The 24,615-nt window shown below is 42.8% G+C and overlaps 2 protein-coding genes across 3 annotated transcripts in view; one reads left to right on the top strand and one right to left on the bottom strand.

The window, feature by feature from the left end:
• LOC149466270 (uncharacterized) overlaps positions 1-24,615 on the top strand; it is a 59,485-nt gene that overhangs the window by 25,070 nt on the left and 9,800 nt on the right. The window lies entirely within an intron of this gene.
• Positions 1,594-24,582, bottom strand: LOC149466271 (uncharacterized). Of its 2 annotated transcripts, none has more exons than XM_089672913.1 (8): positions 24,542-24,582; positions 23,974-24,105; positions 15,606-15,805; positions 15,411-15,519; positions 14,186-14,278; positions 13,296-13,414; positions 9,949-10,036; positions 1,594-6,035 (listed from the first exon to the last, which is right to left on the bottom strand). In XM_089672913.1, the coding sequence occupies exons 2-8, from the start codon at positions 24,005-24,007 to the stop codon at positions 4,606-4,608; spliced, it is 2,073 nt and encodes a 690-aa protein (XP_089529039.1). In that variant the 5' UTR covers positions 24,008-24,105; positions 24,542-24,582; the 3' UTR covers positions 1,594-4,605. The 2 variants fall into 2 exon arrangements, with proteins under 2 accessions (XP_089529039.1, XP_089529038.1); XM_089672912.1 differs by having other exon boundaries at positions 24,439-24,560.

The raw sequence follows: 24,615 nt of genomic DNA, 5'->3' as shown, positions 1-24,615 counted from the left end.
AAGCCACATTCTGCCCCTCGTGTCAAATACTATCAGCATCCTTGGGTCTTCGGACTGTTGCTTCTCAATGCACAGTTGTGTCACTGGATGGTGATCCTTCCCTCTGGGCCTGTTTGTACAAGTTAAACTCTTTTTACAACGCATGTTTTTTGGCAATCGGGACTCACAGCCTGCCACACGACACTGCACCTAACCAACACACGTCAAACAGACAAAAATAGCAGCAAACAAAACCCTTCATCAGGAAGTTAGGTTGATGTCCCAGTGGCGACTCTGTGACGGGAAATGGTAAGATCCCCAAAGTGAAACTCTGCTAAACCTAATGGATGTTGTCCTCACATTGGCCAAGACCCGGCAGAATCTTGATTGCTAGCGAACCAGAGTGACATCTCACTGAAGTGGCAAGAAAGTAAGCAACACCAGAGAAGGTTCTGATGCTGGTGATTTGCTTGTGTAACATGACCCTTAGTCCCTCAAAGAAGGACCCTTTCCCCAATAAGTTCGCTGCATTCATGTTAGCAACATGTATAATGTTCCCCTGAGTTGTTTCAAAAGATATCATTCTATTTTCTTTATCGTGCATCATGAAATACAGAGCATTTTCATATCTATTAGGATAGGGTTATGCTACCATCTTCAAGTGTTTGGGCACTGGCAAAAAATGACAGGAAGCCCCCTCCTAAGTATAGCCCCTCTCCCTTCAGCAAGACTTCAGTTTTTTTTCTTCTAGTGTCTTAGGTGCTTCCTGAAGGCCCATCAAAGGGTCGCGTAGCTTACAAATCTACCATTTCTTGATGGATTCGTCAGCTTATTTCTCAAGCATACAGTCTAACGGGCAATGTTCCACCTTTGACAGCTCATTCTACCAGGAGTGTTGGTGCCTCCTGGGCTATCGTCAGGCTTCGAAATAAGTGTAAATGGCGCACTAATAAGAGGGCCTCTTATGTTCTCTTGAGATGATGTCCCATATTTTAATCAAAAGGCAGCAATGCACTGGGCAGCTTATCAGGAGTGGAATGAACTCTGAAAAAGAAAGGAAAAGCGCATCTAAGTGCAGCATCCAAAGGACATTTTATTGGGATACAAACTTCTTTGACTGCTGCACTTAGAGGCGCTTTTCCTTTCTGAGACGGTCATCAGGCTTCGGCAACTTCAAGTTTGTAAAGCTGCTCTCTTTGGTTCGTACTTTCACAAATGGATGTAAGAGCCACTGAAGACACTACCTTTTGGTTTCTCCTCAAAACAAGCAATGTCCAATGAATTCCCTTCCTTCCTTGGAGTTTTCTTTATGTCTTCACGGCCAGTCAGCAATTTTCTGTGTTGGCTTTGTAGGTCTTTTAGGTCTACTCATTCTAGCAAGGTACATTTCATGGCAGTGCATTTGAAAAAAGTATCCTCTATTGGCTAACTTCACTCGTGTTTCTGATACGAATGACTAAATAGTAGCAACGTAGAACCTTTTTTGTCACAATAGTGCATTCCTCTGGTATATATTTAGTTATGTTACCTTTTTATAACTCACCAAGCAATGTTTTTATAAAAGAAACTTATAGTTTGATTCTAGGAAGGCAAATTCTTTATACATCTGATAGATGCTCTGTGGCAGTGGGTGTTCATTTTTAATAGGATCATAGACCTTACTTAGTACAAGATTTCAAAACAAATTAGGTTAGAACATCCAAACCATTTTCCAAAAATGGGGTCAATATAGAGGCATTTTTTTTTACTTCGTGGATCTTAAGAAAAATAAAACTGCTCTAGAAATCATCAATTTTTTAAAAATCACCATAATAGTCCTTGCCACATACAGGAAGGGCTTTCCTGTTCTGAAGGTGCTGGGGCAGCTTCCCCTGTGGTACACTGAAGACAGTGTCACCTCCACCATTCAGAAAATGTGTTATATTCTGTTCAGGGAATACAAGGCATTCTCAGATTGGACAAGGTGGAGAGAATGGGCTGATCATATCACGATCTTCCCTAGTTGAATCAGAGAGTGCCTTGTATGCAATAAAAAGAATACAATGCATTTTCTGAAGGGCAGAGGTGCAGAGTGAGCAACTTTCTGGGGGAGATTTACTAAAACGAGCATGCAGAATCTGGTGCAACTGTGCATAGTAACCAATCAGCTTCCAGGTTTTATTGTCAAAGCTTAAAGTATAACTAAAAGCAAAACTTTGTTTTGTTTTTTTGGTGTTGGCTAGAGTGGAGGATTCCCATATGGAAGAGAAAAATATTTCCAATATATTTGAAAAAAAAATTATACATGCGACATATATTTACAATATATTGGTCTACACCGGTATATTTTAACACGTATTCCAAAAATGTAAATCTAAATATATTTTCCAAAGGTATATATTTAAAAATACATTTTTTTAAAATATATTTTCAAAATATATTTGAACATCTAAAAAAATGTATTTAAACATAGATTTTTAAATATACTTGTAAATGCATTCCAAATTAGACTTTGAAATATATTGCAACATGTGTTCTGAATATATTTTTAATAATATATTCACAAATATATTGAAATATATTTTTGAAATATATTGAATATGACCCCTGTCAAGTCTTTATTGCTGTCTGTGCCCCCGTTAGAGAGATTTCGCCTCTCTGTTTGTTCTGTTTACCCTTATCATTGAAAGTGAAACTAAAAGCAAATCCAAAATTTTGGGCTGTCTCCAGAAAAGTAATAGAGGGGAAATCTTCCAATGGGACACTAGTTCTGCTGACCTGGGGCTCCTCAAGGAATTCCCTTAATTTTTAGGGATTTCCTCTCACTTCCTGTTTGTCTTTGATACAGGAAGTGAAGGGAAATCTCCGCAATGGTGGGAAAAAAAAAATCTAAGATGGGGTTATAACCTCCTCTTGCTCTATCCAAAATGAAAAAAAAATTTTTTGCCTATAGTTCTACTTTATTTGAACAAAAGATGTTAAAATAATCAACTCAAAACAACCTGATGCTGAGGTCTCTTGCTATAATGTATTCATTAAGGTGTGATGTGTTTACTGTGTCTTTGTCCCATTGTTAATTGAGTAAATTGAGTCACATCTTGCTCCTGTGTGTTGGCTAGTCCTCCTGGAGGTTCCTACATGATGTGATTAGTCTTGTGCCAACAACCTCATTATCTAATCAGTGCGGGATTGTTTATCTGGGGATTACCCCTATTTTTGAAGTGTACAAAAACCTGTATTTCTGTTTAAGTTGCACTTAAGCTAGTGTCATCTAGTTCGGGTGCAATGCCCAGCTATAATACATTGCCCCTGTGTGCCAGCGGAAAGGAAGCAGTTCTCTGACAGAGGTACTCAAGCGGGGTGCCAGGCGATCCGTCACAAATAATTACAGGTAACCAAGCTGGAACAATGTAAATGTAACACGTAGATTATTTCTGGAGTTCTTTTTTAAGGGGACTGACAATAATTCATAGATATTTTGGTTATAGTGCCGCCTTCAGGAGGAATTGGCAAACAAAAAAAGTCCTTGGCCAGTCAGATATGACCCTTCCCACTCCATAATGCTTTAGTTTTTTGCTAATGTCCTAGGAAGATGGAAGTCTTTTGGGAATAGTTTAACCATTTCTCCTTTTCTCAGACAAAATATTATTTAGACCAAGGGTGTCAAACTGGCGGCCCTCCAGCTGTTGCCAAACTACAAGCCCCATGAGGCATTGCAAGATTTACCGTTACAAGCATGACTCCCAAAGGCAGAGGCATGATGGGACTTGTAGTTTCGCAACAGCTGGAGGGCCGCCAGTTTGACACCCCTGGTTTAGACTTATGGCCTTAAAGAGAAAGTTCCACCTTTTCCTGTTATAGCTCCCTCTACTAAATCCGTAAGTGCTTCTCGGGCTTTTAGACATCAGGCAATTGTTTCCCAGATTTGCAAAGCTGCCACCTGGTCTTCTGTTCACACGTTCTCGAAGTTCTACCAGGTAGATGTTTAGTCCTCATCTGATGCCAGCTTCAGGTAAAAGGTCCTTCCGGTGGCTCTTTGAGCTGCATGCTGCCTCCAGGTTTTTCCTTCCTGTTATGTGGGCCTGTTGGTGTACTTTTTAACCCCTCAGTCGGACTACTTTTTCAACATCTCAAGCTCCAAGAATTATTTCTGATCCTGTGGCCTTTAATGAATAATTAAGAAATTAGGATTTTTGTGCTTACCTCACAACCATCCAAAGCAGTGTGCACAAGCTGAAAGGGAGGAGAACTGTTAGTAAACAAAACAGTTCTCCTCCCCATTGGAGATCCTTGGAAATCGCGGGCGTCGGCGAGTGGCAGCGCAGGTAGGGCGCGCGCCCCGTACCCGGAAATGCGAAATCACGTATATATACGTGATTTTGCGCACCCGTGCTGCTCCGTAGCAGTATTTCTGCTATATGGTGGTCAGGAGGCGGTTAAGGAACATTTTTTAAGACTTAATCAGGTTTTGGGGTGATGGTGTAACGAATAAGCGCTGTTTTTAGCGTGAAACACGTTTACCTGCCAGTCCCTCGCTGTATTTCCACTGTCTGTATCGATTTTATCAATAAAGTGGATGGTTTGGAGTGCAGCTGATCGGACTTCCTTTTTCTCACCAGATTTTATAGAAAGCACAAAAATCATGACTTACAGAGGAACACATACTATATGGACTTTTTCATGTCTCATCAGATACGATTTCCGAGAAAAACATTTTCCGCATTCGGAACACGAATATGGCTTGTTCCCCTTATGAACATTTTCATGCGCGACAAGATTCGATTTGCGAGAAAAACTTTTCCCGCATTCGGAACAGGAAAGCGGCTTGTCCCCCTTATGAACATTTTCGTGCGCGATCAGATTGGATTTGCTGGAAAAACATTTGCCGCATTCCGAACACGAATATGGCTTCAGCCCCGAGTGGGTCCTCTGGTGTTTAGTAAGGTTCGAGCTTTCAGCAAAACACCTCCCGCATTCGCTGCAGGAGAATGGCTTCTCCCCCGTGTGAGTCCTTTCGTGCAAAACGAGATGGGCTCTTTGGCTAAAACACTTCCCGCACACTGGACACGTGAACGGTTTGAAACCCGTGTGAGACCTCTGATGGGAGATCAGCTTGTCTCGCCATGTAAAGCATTTCCCGCAGATTGCACATGAAAACGGTCTCTCGCCCGAGTGACTTCTTTGGTGTCTAACCAGATTAGATCTTTTGCCGAAACATTTGCTGCATTCGCTGCAGGAAAACTTCTTCAGCCCGGCGTGAGTTCTTTCATGTGAAACAAGGTCGGCTCTCTGGTCAAAGCGAGTCCCACATGCCGAACATGAATATGGCTCCTCCTCGACTCCAGCTTCGGGATTCATATATAGCTTCTCTTCTATGTGACGCTTCTGGTGCGAAAGAAGTTCTTCCTTTTCGGTAAAACGCTCCTCGCATTCCGTACAGGAAAATGGCTTCACCCCCGGGTGCGACCTCAGATGTAGGAGAAGGTTTTCTCTCCGGGTAAAACTTTTGCTGCATTCGGAACAGGAAAATGGCTTTTCCCCGGTGTGAGACCTCTGATGGTAGATGAGCTTTTCTCTCCGGGCAAAACATTTCCCGCACTCGGCGCAGGGAAACGGCTTCAGCCCCGTGTGCGATCGTTGATGTATGATGAGATTTTCTCTCTGGGTAAAACGTTTGCCGCATTCCGAACAGCCGAACGGCTTCTCCCCCGTGTGGATTCTCTGATGCGCCATGAGGATTTTTCTACGGGTAAACCGTTTCCCGCACTCGGCACAGGAGAAGGGCCTGATCCCCGTGTGAGATCTCTGGTGTAGTTTAAGATTCTCTCTGCGGGTGAAACTTTTTCCGCACTCAGAACACGGATAAGTCCGCTCCCCCGCGTGGCTTTTCTGGTGTGACCTGAACTCTGCTCGGTCGTTAAAACATTGACCACAGGCAGAGCATGAGAAAATTCTGTAGAGTCCTGCGATGGTGGGGTTTACTAATGAAGAACCAGCTGTGACCTTGTCGTCTTCTTGTTCCCCGTCTGGGAAAGGAACGTAATTCTGCTTTGTGTTATTCCTGATGTATCGTCCATCTGGAACAGAAAAAAAAAAGAATAACTGTGGCCGCATAAAACATACGGAGGGCATTTTACAGTCAGCCATTCTTGATCCCAAATTAAAGCACATAACTAGAACTGACCCCTATAAACCACAGGAGTCGGTACCGATGTGTCCATTTGCAGAGAATCCTAGCAAATGCTATTCTCTATGCCTGCTGGGGACGCCTCAGCCAAGAACAAAACTCATAGCTCCCTAAAAGCACAAGGGTGCAAATGTAAATCTGAATTCCAACACCAAACGTTCATTTAAAACTAAACCCACACCAGAAAAATCAGTCTGTATATGCAGTAAAGCATGCTTGTCATACTCACTGTGGAACCTAAGGGGTTAATCCTCTGCATTGTGTAAAAAGGCTGTTTGATCCTGTCTTCTCTGATCCTCCACTTCTTCCAGTGCACCCCTCTTATCTCCTGATAAGACATGTCATGTGGAGTCATTCTGCACATGCTCAGTTTGGTATGTATTGCCTCCCCTTCTTCTACTGTCCCCAATCCATCTGCCATAGGACAGAGCAGCAGTGGCAAGTCTGCACATGCTCAGTTTGGTGTGTATTGCTGCACAGGGCCAATCTGCACTGTTCAGACAGAGGTCAGGGGTTCTGCCCCTTCCTAGAGCAGAATGGAAAAACCTCCTACAATCTTTAACCAGTGCTCTGCCGGACACTGATAGAAATCACCATACTGCTATATATTGATGATGAGAAAAGGTATTAAGCAGTTTATATTTACTAAAATAATTGCATTTCCATGTTGTGTGTACTGTGGAAGACCGGATATAGTGAATGCAGGGTTCGGGGTGACCAGATATAATGAATGCAGGGTCTGGGGAGAGCAGATATAGTGAATGCGGGGTTCGGGGAGAGCAGATATAGTGAATTCAGGGTCCGGGAAGACGGAAATAGTGAATGCAGGGTCTGGAGAGAGTGGATATAGTGAATGCAGGGTCCGGGGAGACCGGATATAGTGAATACAGAGTCTGGAGAGAGTGGATATAGTGAATGCAGGGTCCGGGGAGAGCAGATATAGTAAATGCGGGGTGCGGGGAGAGCGGATATAGTGAATGCGGGGTCCGGGGAGAGCGGATATAGTGCATGCAGGGTCCGGGGAGAGCAGATATAGTGAATGCGGGGTGCGGGGAGAGCGGATATAGTGAATGCGGGGTCCTGGGAGAGCGGATATAGTGAATGCAGGGTTTGGGGAGAGCGGATATAGTTAATGCAGGGTCCGGAGAGAGCGGATATAGTGAATGCAGGGTCCGAAGAGAGCGGATATAGTGAATGCAGGGTCTGGAGAGAGCAAATATAGTGAATGCAGGGTCCGGGGAGAGCGGATATAGTGAATGCAGGGTCTGGAGAGAGCAAATATAGTGAATGCGGGGTCCGGTGAGAGCGGATATAGTGAATGCAGGGTCCGGGGAGAGAGGATATAGTGAATGCAGGGTCCGGGGAGAGCGGATATAGTGAATGCAGGGCCTGGAGAGAGCAAATATAGTGAATGCAGGGTCCGGGGAGAGCGGATATAGTGAATGCAGGGTCTGGAGAGAGCAAATATAGTGAATGCAGGGTTCGGAATTTAAATATATTTCTCAATAGCCACAAAGGCTATAGATTCACTTTGCCTGCACTAAATGCTTTTTAAACCCAATTATTACCTTTTAAAATGTAGCAGTGACATCATCACTGTGCAGTACATAGTTTGTGCCAGTACATAGCTTGGTCCGAGCGGCGTCCCTTTTTTTGGGAAGGTTGCTATGATGACGCGTTTTGGAGGCATGGCCTTCTTTATCAAGTCACCTATCACAGTTTTGCTCCCTAGCAAACGCGGCATCACAGCAACCTTCCCAAAAAAAAAGAGATGCTGCTCTGACCAGCCCATGGAGTTCGGTGTAGTCAGTCGCTGCTCTGTCCACGCCCACTGATGAGTTTTGCCCCGCCCACCAAAGCTTGATCACAGAAGGGTACGTGTTGAGCAAAGACTGGTGGGCATTTGTGAAGTCTTATCCCTTTGGGGTGTCTGGATGCTGATGGCAAAGGAGAGCTCTGGAGTAACAGCTTATATATCCATAGTGGGCAGCACAGTGGCTAAATGGTTAGCACTTCCACCTGGCAATACTATGGTCATTGATTCAAATCCCAACCCCCAAAAAGTATAGCTCGGCCAACGTGTTTCGTCACAGGAGATGTCTCCCGGGACACGGACGGTATATTGGAGTCATTCGAAGCCCAGTTCTTGGGAAAAATACGATTCCCCCTCTAACCAATCCTGCAGGGTATATTTATTCTTAAACAACACATAGGCAGCAGAGTGGCTACATGGTTAGCACTTCCACCTGGCAGTACTAGGGTCATTGGTTTGAATCCCAACCATGGCACAACCTGCCTAGAGTTTGCATGTTCTCCCTGTGCCTGCGTGGGTTTCCTCTGGGTACTCCGGTTTCCTCCCACACTCCAAAGACATGCTGGTAGGTTAATTGGCTCCTGTCTAAATTGGCCCTAGTATGTGTATGTATGAATGTGAGTTAGGGACTTTAGATTGTACACCCCTTGAGGGTTAGGGGCTGATGTGAATGTACAATATATATGTAAAATGCTGCGTAAATTGACGGTGCTATATAAGTACCTGAAATAATAAATCAATAATACTGCACAATATATGACTTTTGTCTAACCGCTGTATATACACTCACCAGCCTCTTTATTAGGTACACTTGTTCAATTGCTTGGTAACACAAACTACTAATCAGCCAATCACGTGGCAGCAACTCAATGAATTTAGGCATCTAGACGTGGTGTAGATGACTTGCTGAAGTTCAAATCGAATGAGGGAAGAAAGGGAAGTTAAGTGACTTTGAATGTGGCATGGTTATTGGTGGAAAATGGGCTAGTCTGAGTATTTGAGAAAGTGCTGATCTACTGGAATTTTCATGCACAACCATCTCTAAGGTTTACAGAAAATGGTCCGAAAAAGAAAAAATGCCTTGTTGAGGTTGGAGATCAGAGGAGAATGGGCAGAGTGGTTGCTGTGACATTCAGATGGTAGGGTGAGAATTTGGTATAAACAACATGAAAGAACGGATCCATTCAGCCTTGTATCAACAGTTCAGTGTGGTGGTGTCATGGTGTGGTGGATCCATCCTGCCTTGTATCAACAGTTCAGGCTGGTGGTGGTGGTGTCATGGTGTGGTGGATCCATCCTGCCTTGTACCAACGGTTCAAGCTGGTGGTGGTGTCATGGTGTGGTGGATGCATCCTGCCTTGTATCAACTGTTCAGGCTGGTGGTGGTGTCATGGTGTGGTGGATCCATCCTGCCTTGTATCAACGGTTCAAGCTGGTGGTGGTGTCATGGTGTGGTGGATCCATTCTGCCTTGTATCAACTGTTCAGGCTGGTGGTGGTGTCATGGTGGGGTGGATCCGTCCTGCCTTGTATCAACGGTTCAGGCTGGTGGTGGTGGTGTCATGGTGTGGTGGATCCATCTTGCCTTGTATCATCGGTTCAGGCTGGTGGTGGTGTCATGGTATGGGGAGATTTTTTTTTTGGCACTAGCAAGGTGGACCTAATAAAGTGGCCGGTGAGTGTACATCCGGTAAGCCCATTGGAGTGTTTATCTGGTAGTGGAGACATCCTTGGCATGCAGTCTTGGATTCACTTATATTTTCTTATTACATGGACTTTATTGCACTAAATGTATGGTTATTCACTGCATTATGCTCACTTTTGATTGCTGAATTAATGTTTAAGAAATTTACCGTAGCACAGTACTTTGACTTCAAAGTAACCTGGTGCTTTATCCTGCATGGGCAAGACACAGGTTCACTTCAAGGTCTAGAGTTCCCGAACAAGGAAAATGTGTAAATCTTTATGATATAGAAGCATTTAATGCTCACCTGTGCCAATTTCCTGGTCATCACCCCTCACCATTGTCTCTTCTGGGTCCTCTTTAGCTTCAACTTTAAGGACAACAAGATTTTCACTCTGAAGAACAGACAACAATATAAAACAGGAAATTCTCAAAGAAATACATCAAGCTGCGGAAATCCAAAAACTAGAACTATACAGCAGAATGAGTGACATCTAAGAATGGCCACCAACAGAGAGTCTCATTACTTCAAAGCAAAACTCCACCCTAAAGGGTAAGTTCTGCTTTATATCCTCCTCCTCTAACACTTTTGGGCATTTTTTTTTTTTTGAGGGGGGGGAATACCTAGTTTTGGTAGGTACCTGCTCCGACTTTTGGTTGGATCGAACCAGAAGTTTGTCCCTCCGCTCCCTGCCTGCAACCTCTTGGGACAAATCACAGGTCCCGTGAGGCTGTGCAACCATTCAAACAGTGCAGTGGGAAGCCAGCTTTGAAGCCACAAGGAGTCACAGCCAGCTTTCCACACTTAAAGCAGAGTTCCAGCTAAAAAAATAAAAATAAAAGTCAGCAGCTACAAAGACTGTACCTGCTGACTTTTAAAATACATCCACTTACCTGTCCCTCGGTCCAGCAGTGTCCTCACCACGGCTGGCTTCACCGGCCGTCTTCTCTCCCCAGAGCCGGCATCTTCAGTGTGGGCACCCGGCTGTGACAGCTTGTGGCTTCACAGCCGGGTGCCCACTGCGCATGCGCAAGAAGCGCTGCTCTTTTTGAATGGCCCCGTAGTCTTCTGGGACCTGTCACGTGTCCCAGAAGACTACGGGGGGGGGAGGACAACTTCCGCTTCCAATAGCCTATGTGATCGCAGCAGAAGTGGGAGTGGGTACCTGTCAAATTCGGATACCTGCTCCCCCCGTCCGCTCCCCAAAGGTGCCAATCCTTAATGCTTAAAGCGGAACTTCCTCTTTTGGGTGGAGCTCCACTTTAATATGTCCGCACGCGTACAATGGATATAAAAAGTCTACACGCCCCTGTTAAAATGTCAGGTTTCTGTGATGTAAAAAAAAATGAGACAAGATAAATCATTTCAAAACTTTTTCCACATTTAATGTGACCTAAAAATTGTACAACTCAGTTGAACAACAAACTGAAATCTTTTAGGGGGGGAAGTAAACATAAAATACTAAAATAATGTGGTTGCATAAGTGTGCACACCCTCTTATAACTGGGGATGTAGCGGTGTTCAGAATGAAGCAATCACATTCAATATCATGTTAAATAGGAGTCAGTACACACCTGCCATCATTTAAAGTGCCTCAGATTAGGCCCAAAAAATTTCAGCTGTTCTAGTAGGTCTTTCCTGACATTTTCTTAGTTGCATCCTACAGCAGAAGCCATGGTCTACAGAGAGCTTCCAAAGCATCAGAGGGATTTCATTGTTAAAAGGTAACAGTCAGGAGAAGGGTACAAAAGAATTTCCAACGCATTAAATATAGCATGGAACACAGTAAAGACAGTCATCATCAAGTGGAGAAAATATGGCGCAACAGTGACATCACCAAGAACTGGACGTCCCTCCAAAATGGATGAAAAGATGAGAAGAAAACTGATCTGGGAGGCTGCCAAGAGGCCTACAGCAACATTAAAGGAGTTGCAGGAATATCTGGCAAGTACTGGCTGTGTGGTATGCGTGACAACAATCTCCCGTATTCTTCATATGTCTGGGCTATGGGGTAGAGTGGCAAGATGGAAGCCTTTTCTTAGGAAGAAAAACATCCAAGCTCGGCTAAATTTTGCAAAAACACATCTGAAGTCTCCCAAAAGTATGTGGGAAAATGTGTTCTGGTCTGATGAAACCAAGGGTGACGTTTTTGGCCATAATTCCAAAAGATGTGTTTGGCGCAAAAACAACCCTGCACATCACCAAAAGAACACCATACCCACCGTGAAGCATGGTGGGGGCAGCATTTGGGGCTGTTTTTCTCCAGCTGGAACTGGGGCCTTAGTAAAGGTAGAGGGAATGATGAACAGTTCCAAATACCAGTCAATATCAGCACAAAACCTTCAGGCTTCTGCTAGAAAGCTGAACATGAAGAGGAACTTCATCTTTCAGCATGACAACGACCCAAAGCATACATCCAAATCAACAAAGAAATGGCTTCACCAGAAGAAGAGGAAACTTCTGGAATGGCCCAGCCAGAGCCCAGACCAGAATCCGATGGAAAATCTGTGGGGTGATCTGAAGAGGGCTGTGCACAGGAGATGTCTGACAGATTTGGAGTGTTTTTGCAAGGAAGACTGGGCAAATATTGCCAAGTCAAGATGTGCCATGCTGAGAGACTCCTCCCCAAAAAGACTGAGTTCTGGAATCACATCAAAAGGCGCTTCAACAAAGGATTAGTCTACGGGTGTACACACTTATGCAACCCTATTATTTTAGGTTTTTGGCTGTATGGGTCCCCATGGTTTCTACCAGCAGCTCTGCCCACCGGCCACTATTTTAGGTACACCAGTTCAATTGCTTGGTAACACAAATAGCTAATCAGCCAATTACATGGTAGCAACTCAATGCATTTAGGCATCTAGATGTGGTGAAGACGACTTGCTGAAGCATCAGAATGGGGAAGAAAGGGGATTTAAGTGACTTTGAACGTGACATGGTTGTTGGTGCCTGACGTGCTGGTCTGAATATTTCAGAAACTGCTTATCTACTGGGATTTTCACACACAACCATCTCTACAGTTTACAGAGAATGGTCCGAAAAAGAGAAAATATCCAGTGAGCGGCAGTTGTGTGGAGGAAAATGCCTTGTTGATGTCAGAGGAGAATGGGCAGACTAGCTCGATAGACAGAAAGGCAACAGTAACTCAAATAACCACTCGTTACAACCAAAGTATGCAGAATACCAACTCTGAACGCACAACACATCCAACCTTGAAGCAGATGGGCTACAGCAGCAGAAGACCACACCAGGTGCCACTCCTGTCAGCCAAGAACAGGAAACGGAGGCTACAATTGGCACAGGATCACCAACAATGGACAATAGGAGATTGGAAAAACATTGCCTGCTCTGATTAGGACTACAATGGACGTTTTTAAAATTAAAATAGGAAAGATTCCACAAATATAACATCCGTTGTTTGAAATATTGAGGCAAAATGCATGATCTTTTTTTTTTTTTCATTCAACCACAGAAATTCCCTTGGCTAAGGGGGGGTCACTTGACCTACAGATACAAAGGTCACAAAGTCATACCCAACTCATAATGACTAAGGTGCAGTTAGCAATGGAAGTCCATAGAAGTCTGATTTTGTCCAAGACTGTTTCCACAAATCTCTCCCATTGTGTCATTTTGCAAAACTAAAGTCCACCTACTTGACATTCCTGAGGGATCTCCTGATGTTCCTGAGGGATCTCCTGATGTTCCTGTGTGGAGTCCCAGGAATACAGAGGATGGGGACATCTCCCTGGGATACTTCTGTTTGTGGATCCATCTGTAGAGACAGATCCAGTTCAACTAAAGAACAATTTTTTTTATTTTTTTGCATACATCTCAAAAGTCTCAATGTTTGGTAATAAAATTACTTAAACCCCCCCAAACTGAAAAGTGGAGGCCCTGTAGAAAAATTTTATGTCACATGATATTTGCGCCACTGTATATTAACCACTTCAAGTCCGGACACTTTTACCCCCTTCCTGCCCAGACCAATTTTCAGCTTTCAGCGCTGTCACACTTTGAATAACAATTGCGCGGTCATGCAACATTCTACCCACATTAATTTTTTAGCATTTTTTTGAGACAGATAAAACTTTTTTTCGGTGATATTTATTCACCACTGGGATTTTAATATCTTTTTTGCTATATAAATGAAAAAGTCCAAAAATTAAAAAAAAAAAAGTTTTTCTTATAAAATTTTGCAAATAATATTTCTTCATAAATCTTGGCCAAAATGTATTCAGTTATCTTTTTAGTAAAAAAAATAAATAACACAAATTAGTTTATAACCAAAAATAAAAATTTTTCAAAATCTTTTTTTACATTTTTATATTATTTTATTATATTATTATTTATAGGTTTTTTTTTTTTTTTTAACATACTGTCACCCTAGCAGTACAGTGTCACTATAGTCATATGACGCCCAATCACAAGGAGGAGTGTCCCGCCCGGCTGTCAATCTGCTATAGGAAGGTGTTAATGATCGCAACTACTTTTTCATACCTCTCTGGATCTGTGAATGGCTTCTGTATTAGTGATCTTGACTCACCTGAGCTGATCTCTATAGGAATGTGCTCCTCTTTAGTCTTGATCACTTTCTCAGCTTTGATGTCTCTCTGAGTGTCTCTGGTGTTTCCGGGATCTGTGAATAAAGATGAGAGTGAAGCCCCCTGTACTGAGATGTATGAGAGACCCCAGAGAGTGTGTGTGGGTGGAGACTGGTCACATCTCAATGACATGATGTGAGGAGGAGAGCTGGAGTCTAATAGAGGCTGATGGCCCCTGACTCCCCCACTGAGCACATACTGTCCCCCCATTACTGTTTACTGACAGAGGAGGGGGGAGAAGAAGAGATGGTTGTAGTGACTGAACAAGGAGGATCTGGGACTCTTCTCTGGATTTATTATTATTATTATTATACAGCATTTATATAGCGCCAACAGTCTGCGCAGTGTTTTACAATATAAAGGGAGACAGTACAGTTACAATACAATAAAAAACAAGAGGATTAAGAGGGCCCTGCTCATAAGAGCTTCCAATCTAATAGGGTGGGGCAAGTGGTACAAAAGGTTATAACTGTGGGGGATGAGCTGATGGAAGTGATAAATATTTATTTGGAGGCGTGATAGGCCTGAAGAGATGGGTTTTCAGGGATCGCCTAAAAGCAGACAGCATAAGGGATAGGCGGACAGATTGAGATAGAGAGTTCCAGAAGATGGGAGAGGCTCTGGCGAAGTCCTGGAGACAAGAATGGGAGGAGGAGACAAGGGAGCTTGAGAGCAGTAGATCATAAGAGGGGTGGAGAGGACAGTTTGGGTGATATTTGGGGACAGGATTGGTGATGTAGCTTGAGGCAGAGTTGAGAATAGCTTTGTATGTTGTTGTTAGAATTTTGAATTTAATTTACTGAGCAATCGGAAGGCAGTGGAGGGGTTGGCAGAGAGGGGCAGAGGACACTGAACGGTTGGTAAGGTAGATAAGTCTGGCAGCAGCATTCATTATAGTCTGAAGAAGGGATAGCCTACAGAGAGGTAGGCCCATGAGAAGGGAGTTGCAATAGTCAAGGCGAGAGATACCAAGGGAGTGAATGAGTATCTTGGTGGTTTCATTAGTTAAATAGGGGTGAATTTTAGAGATGTTACGGAGGTGAAGTCTACAAGCTTTTGACAGCAATTGGACTTGGGGCCAAAAAGATAGGTCAGAGTCCAGGATTACACCCAGTACCCTGGCTTGAGGGGAGGGACTGATACTTGCATTTAGTGATTATAACTAACCTGTGCTGATCTCTGGAGGGTTCTCCTCCTCCTTACATGGCTCATCATTCCATACATACAGCTCTTCTTCTTCTTCATCTTTTATTTCAAATTGAAGCAGATTTTGACTCTTAAAATACAAAATAAAACCCAACTAGTATATGAGCCAATAAGTAAAAATCCAACAGTATTGCTAAGACCTTCAGTTCCATCTACCTGATCCTCCTGAGGGATCTCTTGATGTTCCTGTGTGGAGTTCCAGCAATACAGAGGATGGGTACATCTCTCTGGTGGGTTCCCAATACTGGTTCCATCTACCTGATCCTCCTGAGGGATCTCTTGATGTTCCTGTGTGGAGTCCCGGGAATACAGAGGATGGGGACATCTCTCTGGTGGGTTCCCATTACTGGATCCATCTGTAGGAAACACACACACTGACTGAATACATTGTTTCTATGTCTTTATATCAGAGGATGTGTGTATCTATCTATAGTGGGAGAGAAACCCAGACTGTGTGTGCTATATGTCCACATCCTAGCAAATCATATACAACTATGAACAGAATATGTAGTCATGGACTTTGTATGGACATATAGAAGAGAAACTGAGTGCCATAAAAACTTTATGTACCATTAAAGATCTTTTACCCAACATTAAAAATGATTCTCTACATAGGGGTTCACAACATGCAACAATTCCAATTACAGTTGCCATGTGGACTTGACAAGTTTCGGGAATCCAGGAGAACATGTGACAGAATTAGTACACTGGAACCCATTCCTAATCTTTAATAGAGTAATATCAGCCAGTAGGATAGACTGAGATTCAAAGCCCGCGCATGTTGTCCATAGAGGTGCAAATGAGTAAGCCAAGGTGAAGCCACTGCCTTTCAGGTGGGAAATTCAGGTACAATCAGTAAACAGCCATTGCTCTAGTACACATGAATCTTAAAATAGAAGGATCAACTTCCCAATGGGGAACCCTCCAGACCCAATGTAAGTCACCATAAAGACAGCATGGAAGTCAAGGTATACTGCAAAAAGAGAGCATTTGATAATGTAGTACTCCCGTAGGAGCCACAGGGATACTGTGCAGATCCTATCCAGTTATTTTGCCCTGTAGCTGGGCACATAGGCTGATTCACACCTTCCTCCAATAACTAGTCTAAAGCCAGCCATACACGGGTCAAATTCCAAAATAATTTTCTTTCGAAAATCTTTTTCTAAGCATTTTCATTAGAATTTTGTACCATTAGTGAGCCACAGCAATGGCCGATTTTTGAGTGACCATTGAATTTGAGTGATTATAATATGTTGGAAGTGATTTTTTAATCAGTGATAGGAGAATCGTGAGAGAAATGTAATCGATAAAGAAATGAGCTGTGACCTGGAAAGAAAAGAAAATATTTTGGTCAAGAGAATTCTTTTATGTTGCAGCATGAGGTGAAATTAAAGGCTTGGCTGGTCAATTTTTTAAATCAGTGGTAGCACCATCGGATTGCAAAATGCATGAAATGTCCGATTTTCTGAAGAAAATTGGGTCGAAATTCGACCCATGTATGGCCTGCATAAGGGTCTTATTTTTGCTGTTTTTATTTTTGGAAAATTGTGAGATGAGTGGGATACTCCAAAAATAATAACTATGTACACTTGAGGACTTTATCTAATCTCTAGGGCAAGCTACGTCAAAGTCTTTGCTTGAACCAAACAGTGGATAGTAAAAAGTAGCAGTAGTAGCAGTAACTTCTTTAGAGCCCCAAAGCAACATCCGTTTGGACAAAGATCTTCGGGACACCAGCTGGTCTTTCCCTTTGCTAGACCCACAGCTGACTTCCTAGCACCAGAGGGAGTTAAACAGCACTCAATCTCCAAGATTTTTTAGGGATGTCTGTTCGCACAAGGACCAAGAGCAGCTGGACACCTTCCTCCATGATAGTTACATAGTTAGTCTGGCAAAAAAAAGACAAAAGTCCATCCAGTTCAACCATTAAAAAAAAAAACAAGTTATAATCCTACACCCATAGTTGATCCAGAGGAAAGCAAAAAACCCAGCAAAGCATGATCCAATTAGTTCCTGCAGGGAAAACAATTCCTTCCTGACCCCCGAGAGGCAATCGGATATTCCCTGAATCAACTTTACCTATAAATGTTAGTATCCAGTTATATTCTGTGTATCTAGGAAAGAATCCAGGACTTTGCTACAGCAATCCACTGAGCTGGCCAGAACCAACTCTTGGAGAGTCTATTGCACATTTTCACAGCTCTCACTGTGAAGAAACCTTTCCGTGTTTGCAGATTAAATTTATTCTCCTCCAGACATAAAGTGCGCCCCCTTGTCCTCTGTGATGACCTCAGGGTGAATAACTCTACACCGAGCTCACTATATTAACCACTGATGTATTTATACATGGAGATCATATCCCTCCTTATGTATTATACATGGAGATCATATCCCCCCTTATGTATTATACATGGTGATCATATCCCCCCTTATGTATTATACATAGAGATCGTATCCCCCCTTATGTATTATGCATGGAGATCGTATCCCCCCTTATGTATTATACATGGAGATCGTATCCCCCCTTATGTATTATACACGGAGATCATATCCCCCCTTATGTATTATACATGTAGATCATATCCCTCTTATGTATTATACACGGTGATCATATCCCCCTTATGTATTATACATGGCGATCATATCCCCCTTATGTATTATACATGGAGATCATATCCCCCTTATGTATTATACATGGAGATCATATCCCCCTTATGTATTATACATGGAGATCATATCCCCCCCTTATGTATTATACACGGAGATCATATCCCCCCCTTATGTATTATACATGGAGATCATATCCCCCCTTATGTATTATACATGGAGATCATATCCCCCCTTATGTATTATACATGGTGATCATATCCCCCCTTATGTATTATACATAGAGATCATATCCCCCTTATGTATTATACATGGAGATCATATCCCCCCTTATGTATTATACATGGAGATCATATCCCCCCTTATGTATTATACATGGAGATCATATCCCCCCTTATGTATTATACACAGAGATCATATCCCTCTTATGTATTATACATGGAGATCATATCCCCCCTTATGTATTATACATGGTGATCATATCCCCCCTTATGTATTATACATGGTGATCATATCCATCCCTTATGTATTATACATGGAGATCGTATCCCCCCTTATGTATTATACATGGTGATCGTATCCCCCCTTATGTATTATACATGGTGATCGTATCCCCCCTTATGTATTATACATGGAGATCATATCCCCCTTATGTATTATACATGGTGATCATATCCCCCCTTATGTATTATACATGGAGATCATATCCCCTTTATGTATTATACATGGAGATCATATCCCCCCTTATGTATTATACATGGAGATCATATCCCCCCTTAATCTCCTCTTCTCAAAAGAGAATTAATTCAGTTCCTCTACTCTTTCCTCATAGCTGAGCTACTCCATGCCTCTTACCAGTTTGGTTGCCCTTCTCTGTACTTTCTCCAGTTCCCCAATGTTCTTTTTGTGAATTGGTGCCCAAAGCTGAACTGAATATTCCAGATGAGGTCTTACACTAATGATTTGTACCGGGGGGGGATTATACCTCTCTCTCTGGAGTCTATACCTCTCCTAATACAAGATTATTTTGCTTGCTTTAGAAGCCGCAGATTGGCATTGCATGCCATTATTAAGCTCGTGATCTACCAGAACCCCCAGATCCTTCTCCACCATTGATTCCCCCAGATCCTTTGCCAAGATTGATTCCCCCAGTTGTACCCCCCCTAGTATGTATGATGCATACATATTCTTAGCCCCCAAGTGCAGAACCTTACATTTTTCAACATTAAACCTGATTTGCCACATAGTTGCCCAATTACACAGAGCATTGACGTCGGCTTGTAAACTGGAGACATCCTGTAAGGACGTTATTCCACTGCACAGCTTGGTGTCATCTGAAAAGACTGAAATGGGATTATTAATACCAAACCAGATCTTTAGTAGACAGCCCCTCAATCTGCATGGCACAACCCAGGTCTAAGCATTCAGGTCCTAAGGTTGCCCATCTGAGGCTGCACGGCAGTGGCTGCCAGGGAGGGCAACGTGTCATCTCCCAGGCTTGGGCAATCCTAGCCAGGAATGACCCAAAGCCCTGTGTGCTTACAAAATATATACAGTTGCCCAGCATGCCTTAGAGCCCCTCTGTCTGGGATAGGCTGAGGCTGAATCAATATCCATGCTGCCATCTGCATAACTCCACACCTATCATCCAGAAACTTCTAAAGTTTCCTGGATACAGAGGAAGCAAAGCAGACTGGAAGTAGCAGAGCACACAAAGCAGACCTAACTAAATGATCACAGCTCACCCAGTACAGTGAGCTCATGATGCTTATTCCTAACTAATAATTACAGCCACTCTGACTAGAGAGTGACAACTAAATTTACCAATCAAAGATAACTAATTCTATTTCTATTAGAGGTCAGTATAACTGGACATATATATATTGAGTGGTTACATTCTGCCATTTCAGATTTTTGTGTCTCTATGCTGCCTGTGGCAGCTTTCCACCGTGTGGGTTTAGTCCTTGTGCCCGTGTCCGCCCCCAGGCCTTTTGGTGGATTCCCCATGATCCACCACACGGATGTGAGCACATTTTTGTATTAATGTTGGATGTATTACTATATACTATGTTTGTTATTGATAAAAATGTACTATTTTTTATACAGTTGTGTTCAAAATAATAGCAGTCAGACATCACTAACCTGATCAATCACTGTTTTTGGTAGAAATGATATTTCTACATGGCAAATAATTTACTAGCAGGTGTAGTAGAGTAATAGAAATCCAACAGACCCAACAGTCATGACATGCATGATGCTGATTCTGTGTAATTGAATCACTAATTGAAAGGGGCATGTTCAAAATAATAGCAGCGTGGAGTTCTATTAGTGAGGTCTTTCATTGTTTGAAAAACAGGTGGCAATTATTGCCCTTATTTAAGGAAGGAAGGCAGCAAATGTTGTACATGTTGGTTACAGTGCATTTCTCTCTGAAATTCTGAGGAAAATGGCTCGTTCCAGACATTGTTCAGAAGAACAGCGTACCTTGATTAAAATTTGATTGGAGAGGGGAAAACATATAAAGAAGTGCAGAAAATGATAGGCTGCTCAGCTAAAATGATCGCAAATGCTTTAAAATGGCAACCAAAACCTGAAAGACGTGGAAGAAAGCGAAAAACTACCATTCGAATGGATAGAAGAATAGCCAAAATGGCAAGGACTCAGCCAACAATCAGCTCCAGGAAGATCAAAGAAGGTCTAAAGTTACCTGTGAGTACTGTTACAATTAGAAGACGCCTATGTGAAGCCAAGCTATCTGCAAGAAGTTCCCGCAAAGTCCCACTGTTGAAAAAAATACATGCTGAAGAGGTTACAATTTGCAAAGAGCACATTGACTGGCCTAAAGAGAAATGGCACAACATTTTGTGGACTGATGAAAGTAAGATTGTTCTTTTTGGGTCTAGTGGCCGGAGACAGTTTGTCAGACGATCCCCAAACACTGAATTCAAGCCACAGTACACTGTGAAGACAGTGAAGCTTGGTTGCGCAAGCATCATGATATGGGGATGTTTCTCATACTACGGTGTTGGGCCTATTTATCGCATACCAGGGGTAATGGATCAGTTTGAATACATCAGAATACTTGAAGAGGTCATGCTGCCTTATGCTGAAGAGGAAATGCCCTTGAAATGGGTGTTCCAACAAGACAACGACCCCAAACACACCAGTAAACGTGCAACATCTTGGTTCCAGACCAACAAGATTGACGTTATGGAGTGGCCAGCCCAATCCCCGAATCTTAATCCAATAGAAAACTTGTGGGGTGACATCAAAAATGCAGTTTCTGAGGCAAAACCAAGAAATAGAGAACTGTGGAATGTAGTCTAATCATCCTGGGCTGGAATACCTGTTCACAGATGCCAGAAGTTGGTTGACTCCATGCAACACAGATGTACAGCAGTTCTCAGAAACAGTGCTTATACAACTAAATATTAATTAAGTGATTCAAAGGAAAGCAAAATCTTCAAACATTTTTCAGTCTAATATTCACTTTTCTTCAATTTTTTTAGAGGAACAACACAAATTTGATATATTTTTCTTCATGTTTTGATTTGGAATAGAATGTGTAGTGTTCCCAATGCATTTGTGTGTATAGAAATAAAAGCTATTAGAAGGATTTTGAGCTTTATTCACTTTTTTCAACACACTGCTATTATTTTGAACACAACTGTGTGTAGTGATGTCCTATCATTATATTTGGTCCTGAATAAGCCAGAATTGGCGAAACTCGTTGACCCTCTTCCAGAAGTATACAGACTCTGCATCTATATTTAGTACTCCGCTGTACTTGTTGTTATTAAAGCGGAGTTCCACCTACAAAAAAAATAAATAAAAGTCAGCAGCTACAAAAACTGTAGCTGCTGACTTTTAAAATACAGCCACTTACCTGTCCCTCGGTCCAGCGGTGTCTTCGCCACCGCTGGTTTCACTGGCCATCTTCTCTCCCTGGCTCTGGCATCTTCAGTGTGGGCACCCAGCTGTGACAGCTTGCGGCTTCACAGCCGGTTGCCCACTGCACATGCACGAGAAGCGCTGCGCTTTGTGAATGGCCCAATAGTCTTCTGGGACCTGGGACATGTCCCAGAAGACTACGGGGAGGGAGGGGGGAGGACAACTTGTCCCATGAGGCATTGCAAGATTGACAGTTATGTCAAGTATGACTCCCAAAGGCAGAGGCATGATGGGACTTGTAGTTTGGTAACAGCTAGAGGGCCGCCAGTTTGACACCCCTGGCCTAGGCGATTGAAGCAGAAGTGGGAGCGGGTACCTGTCAAATTCAGGTACCCGCTCCCCAAAGGTGCCAATCCTTAATGGGGAGCGGCGGACAAAGGCTTAAAGCAGAACTTCCCCTTTTGGGTGGAGTTCCGCTATAACATGACGTCCATGTTTAGACGTCCGGTATCTCGGGTAGGTTATTTACCTTAAATCCAGCTAGTTTTCTGGATCATTTTGGGGTATTTTTTATGCTTGTATTTTAATTCATATTTTTAATGTGTATAATAAAGTGATTCCTGTTTTATAAATATGTGCGATCTCCCATATCAGTAACGTCCGGCCTCTTCATGTTGGGTTTGAGTTAGTCAACCCACACTATTTGTCTAAATTTTCGGATGTGGCTTGTGAAAGTCAAAACGTTTGTCCAATTCTGTCTAATCTAGCACCTACCTAGGAGGGCGCTGCAATAGGTATCTTAGAAACACATTCAGTTCACATCAATCCAGCCTGTGATGTATCTAGGTGGATCCTCAATACTCTTCTCTCCTTTACAAGAAATGAAAGTCTCCTCTTACCCGGTGATATGAGGGGCGGCTAGTTCTCCATCATGACGTCCTTGTAGAGATCCTTGTGTACTTCTATATACTCCCACTCCTCTATTTCTATGTCTTTATATCAGAGGATGTGTGTATCTAGGTGGATCCTCAATACTCTTCTCTCCTTTACAAAAAATAAAAGTCTCCTCTTACCCAGTGATGTGAGGGGCAGCCAGTTCTCCATCATGACCTCCTTCTACAGATCCTTGTGTCCTCCTATATACTACCACTTCTCCATGGAGAAATAAACAGTGACATCCTGACACCTTACGGGAACCTAACATACTATGTCCTTATATCAGAGGATGTGTGTATCTGGGTGGATCTTCAATATAAGAAATTAAATTCTCCTCCTACATGGTGATGTGAGGGTCAGTTGGCTCACCATAATGACCTCCTTCTACAGATCTTTGTGTCCTTCAATATACTCCCACTATAGGAACCTGACATACTATTTCCTTATATCAGAGGATGTGTGTATCTAGGTAGATCCTCAATACTCTTCTCTCCTTTACAAGAAATGAAAGTCTCCTCTTACCCGGTGATGTGAGGGGCAGCCGGTTCTTCATCATGACGTCCTTCTACAGATCCTTGTGTCCTTCTATATACTACCACTCCTCCATGGAGAATAGACAGTGACATCCTGACACCGTATAGGAACCTGACATACTATGACCTTATATCAGAGGATGTGTGTATCTAGGTGGATCTTCAATATAAGAAATTAAAGTCTCCTCTTACCCGGTGATGTGAGGGGCGGCCGGTTCTCCATCATGGCGTCCTTGTAGAGATCCTTGTGTCCTTCTATATACTCCCACTCCTCCATGGAGAATAGACAGTGACATCCTGACACCGTATAGGAACCTGACATACTATAACCTTATATCAGAGGATGTGTGTATCTAGGTGGATCTTCAATACAAGAAATGAAAGTCTCCACTTACCCGGTGATGTGAGGGGCGGCCGGTTCTCCATCATGGCGTTCTTCTACAGATCCTGGTGTCCTTCTATATACTCTCAATCCTCTATTGTTTCTATGTCTTTATATCAGAGGATGTGTGTATCTAGGTGGATCCTCAATACAAGAAATGAAAGTCTCCTCTTACCCGGTGATGTGAGGGGCGGCCGGTTCTCCATCATGACCTCCTTCTACAGATCCTTGTGTACTTCTATACACTTCCACTCCTCTGTACATTCGGGACTGTAGCTGAAATAATCTTTGATGTTTGAAGCTCACACTGCAATAAATCAATAATAAAACTTTATTTGTAAAAAAACAAAAAAAAAAACGGTAAAGTGTGAATTTCAGTCAAATCTTTATAATGCAGCTCCAGGCAAAACCAATGGCAGCTTAGGATAGTACTGATAAGAGCCAGTCTGCTCTGAAGTGTTTTGCTGGCCATGGCTCCAATGGGGAGATTCCACTCACTTCCTGTCCTGATAAAAAGAAGTGAGCGTAACTCATCCCAACAGTAACACAAACAGCAAAAATAAACTGATTAAAAAAAAAACGCTGACTGAAATGTTGAACCTTTCATATAAATACCTAGCAAGCTGCACACAAGACTTACAGGAAGATGAGGATTTGTGGGGGTGACATGATGATCCCCCCCAATCCAAAGACTGCTGGGACCCCTTTTCCTCTCATAATTAGAATATTATTATCATCATTACCTCACTGGATAACTCCAGCCTCACAGCTCCAGCAGCTGCCGGAAACACACAAAAAAAGTTTGTCTGTCTGTTCT

The sequence above is a fragment of the Staurois parvus genome, unplaced genomic scaffold, assembly GCF_062004578.1.
Source record: "Staurois parvus isolate SC_StPar_1 unplaced genomic scaffold, SC_StPar_1.0 ptg000132l, whole genome shotgun sequence".
Classification (NCBI taxonomy): Eukaryota; Metazoa; Chordata; class Amphibia; order Anura; family Ranidae; genus Staurois; species Staurois parvus.
This window is presented reverse-complemented; position numbering and strand designations above follow the sequence as displayed.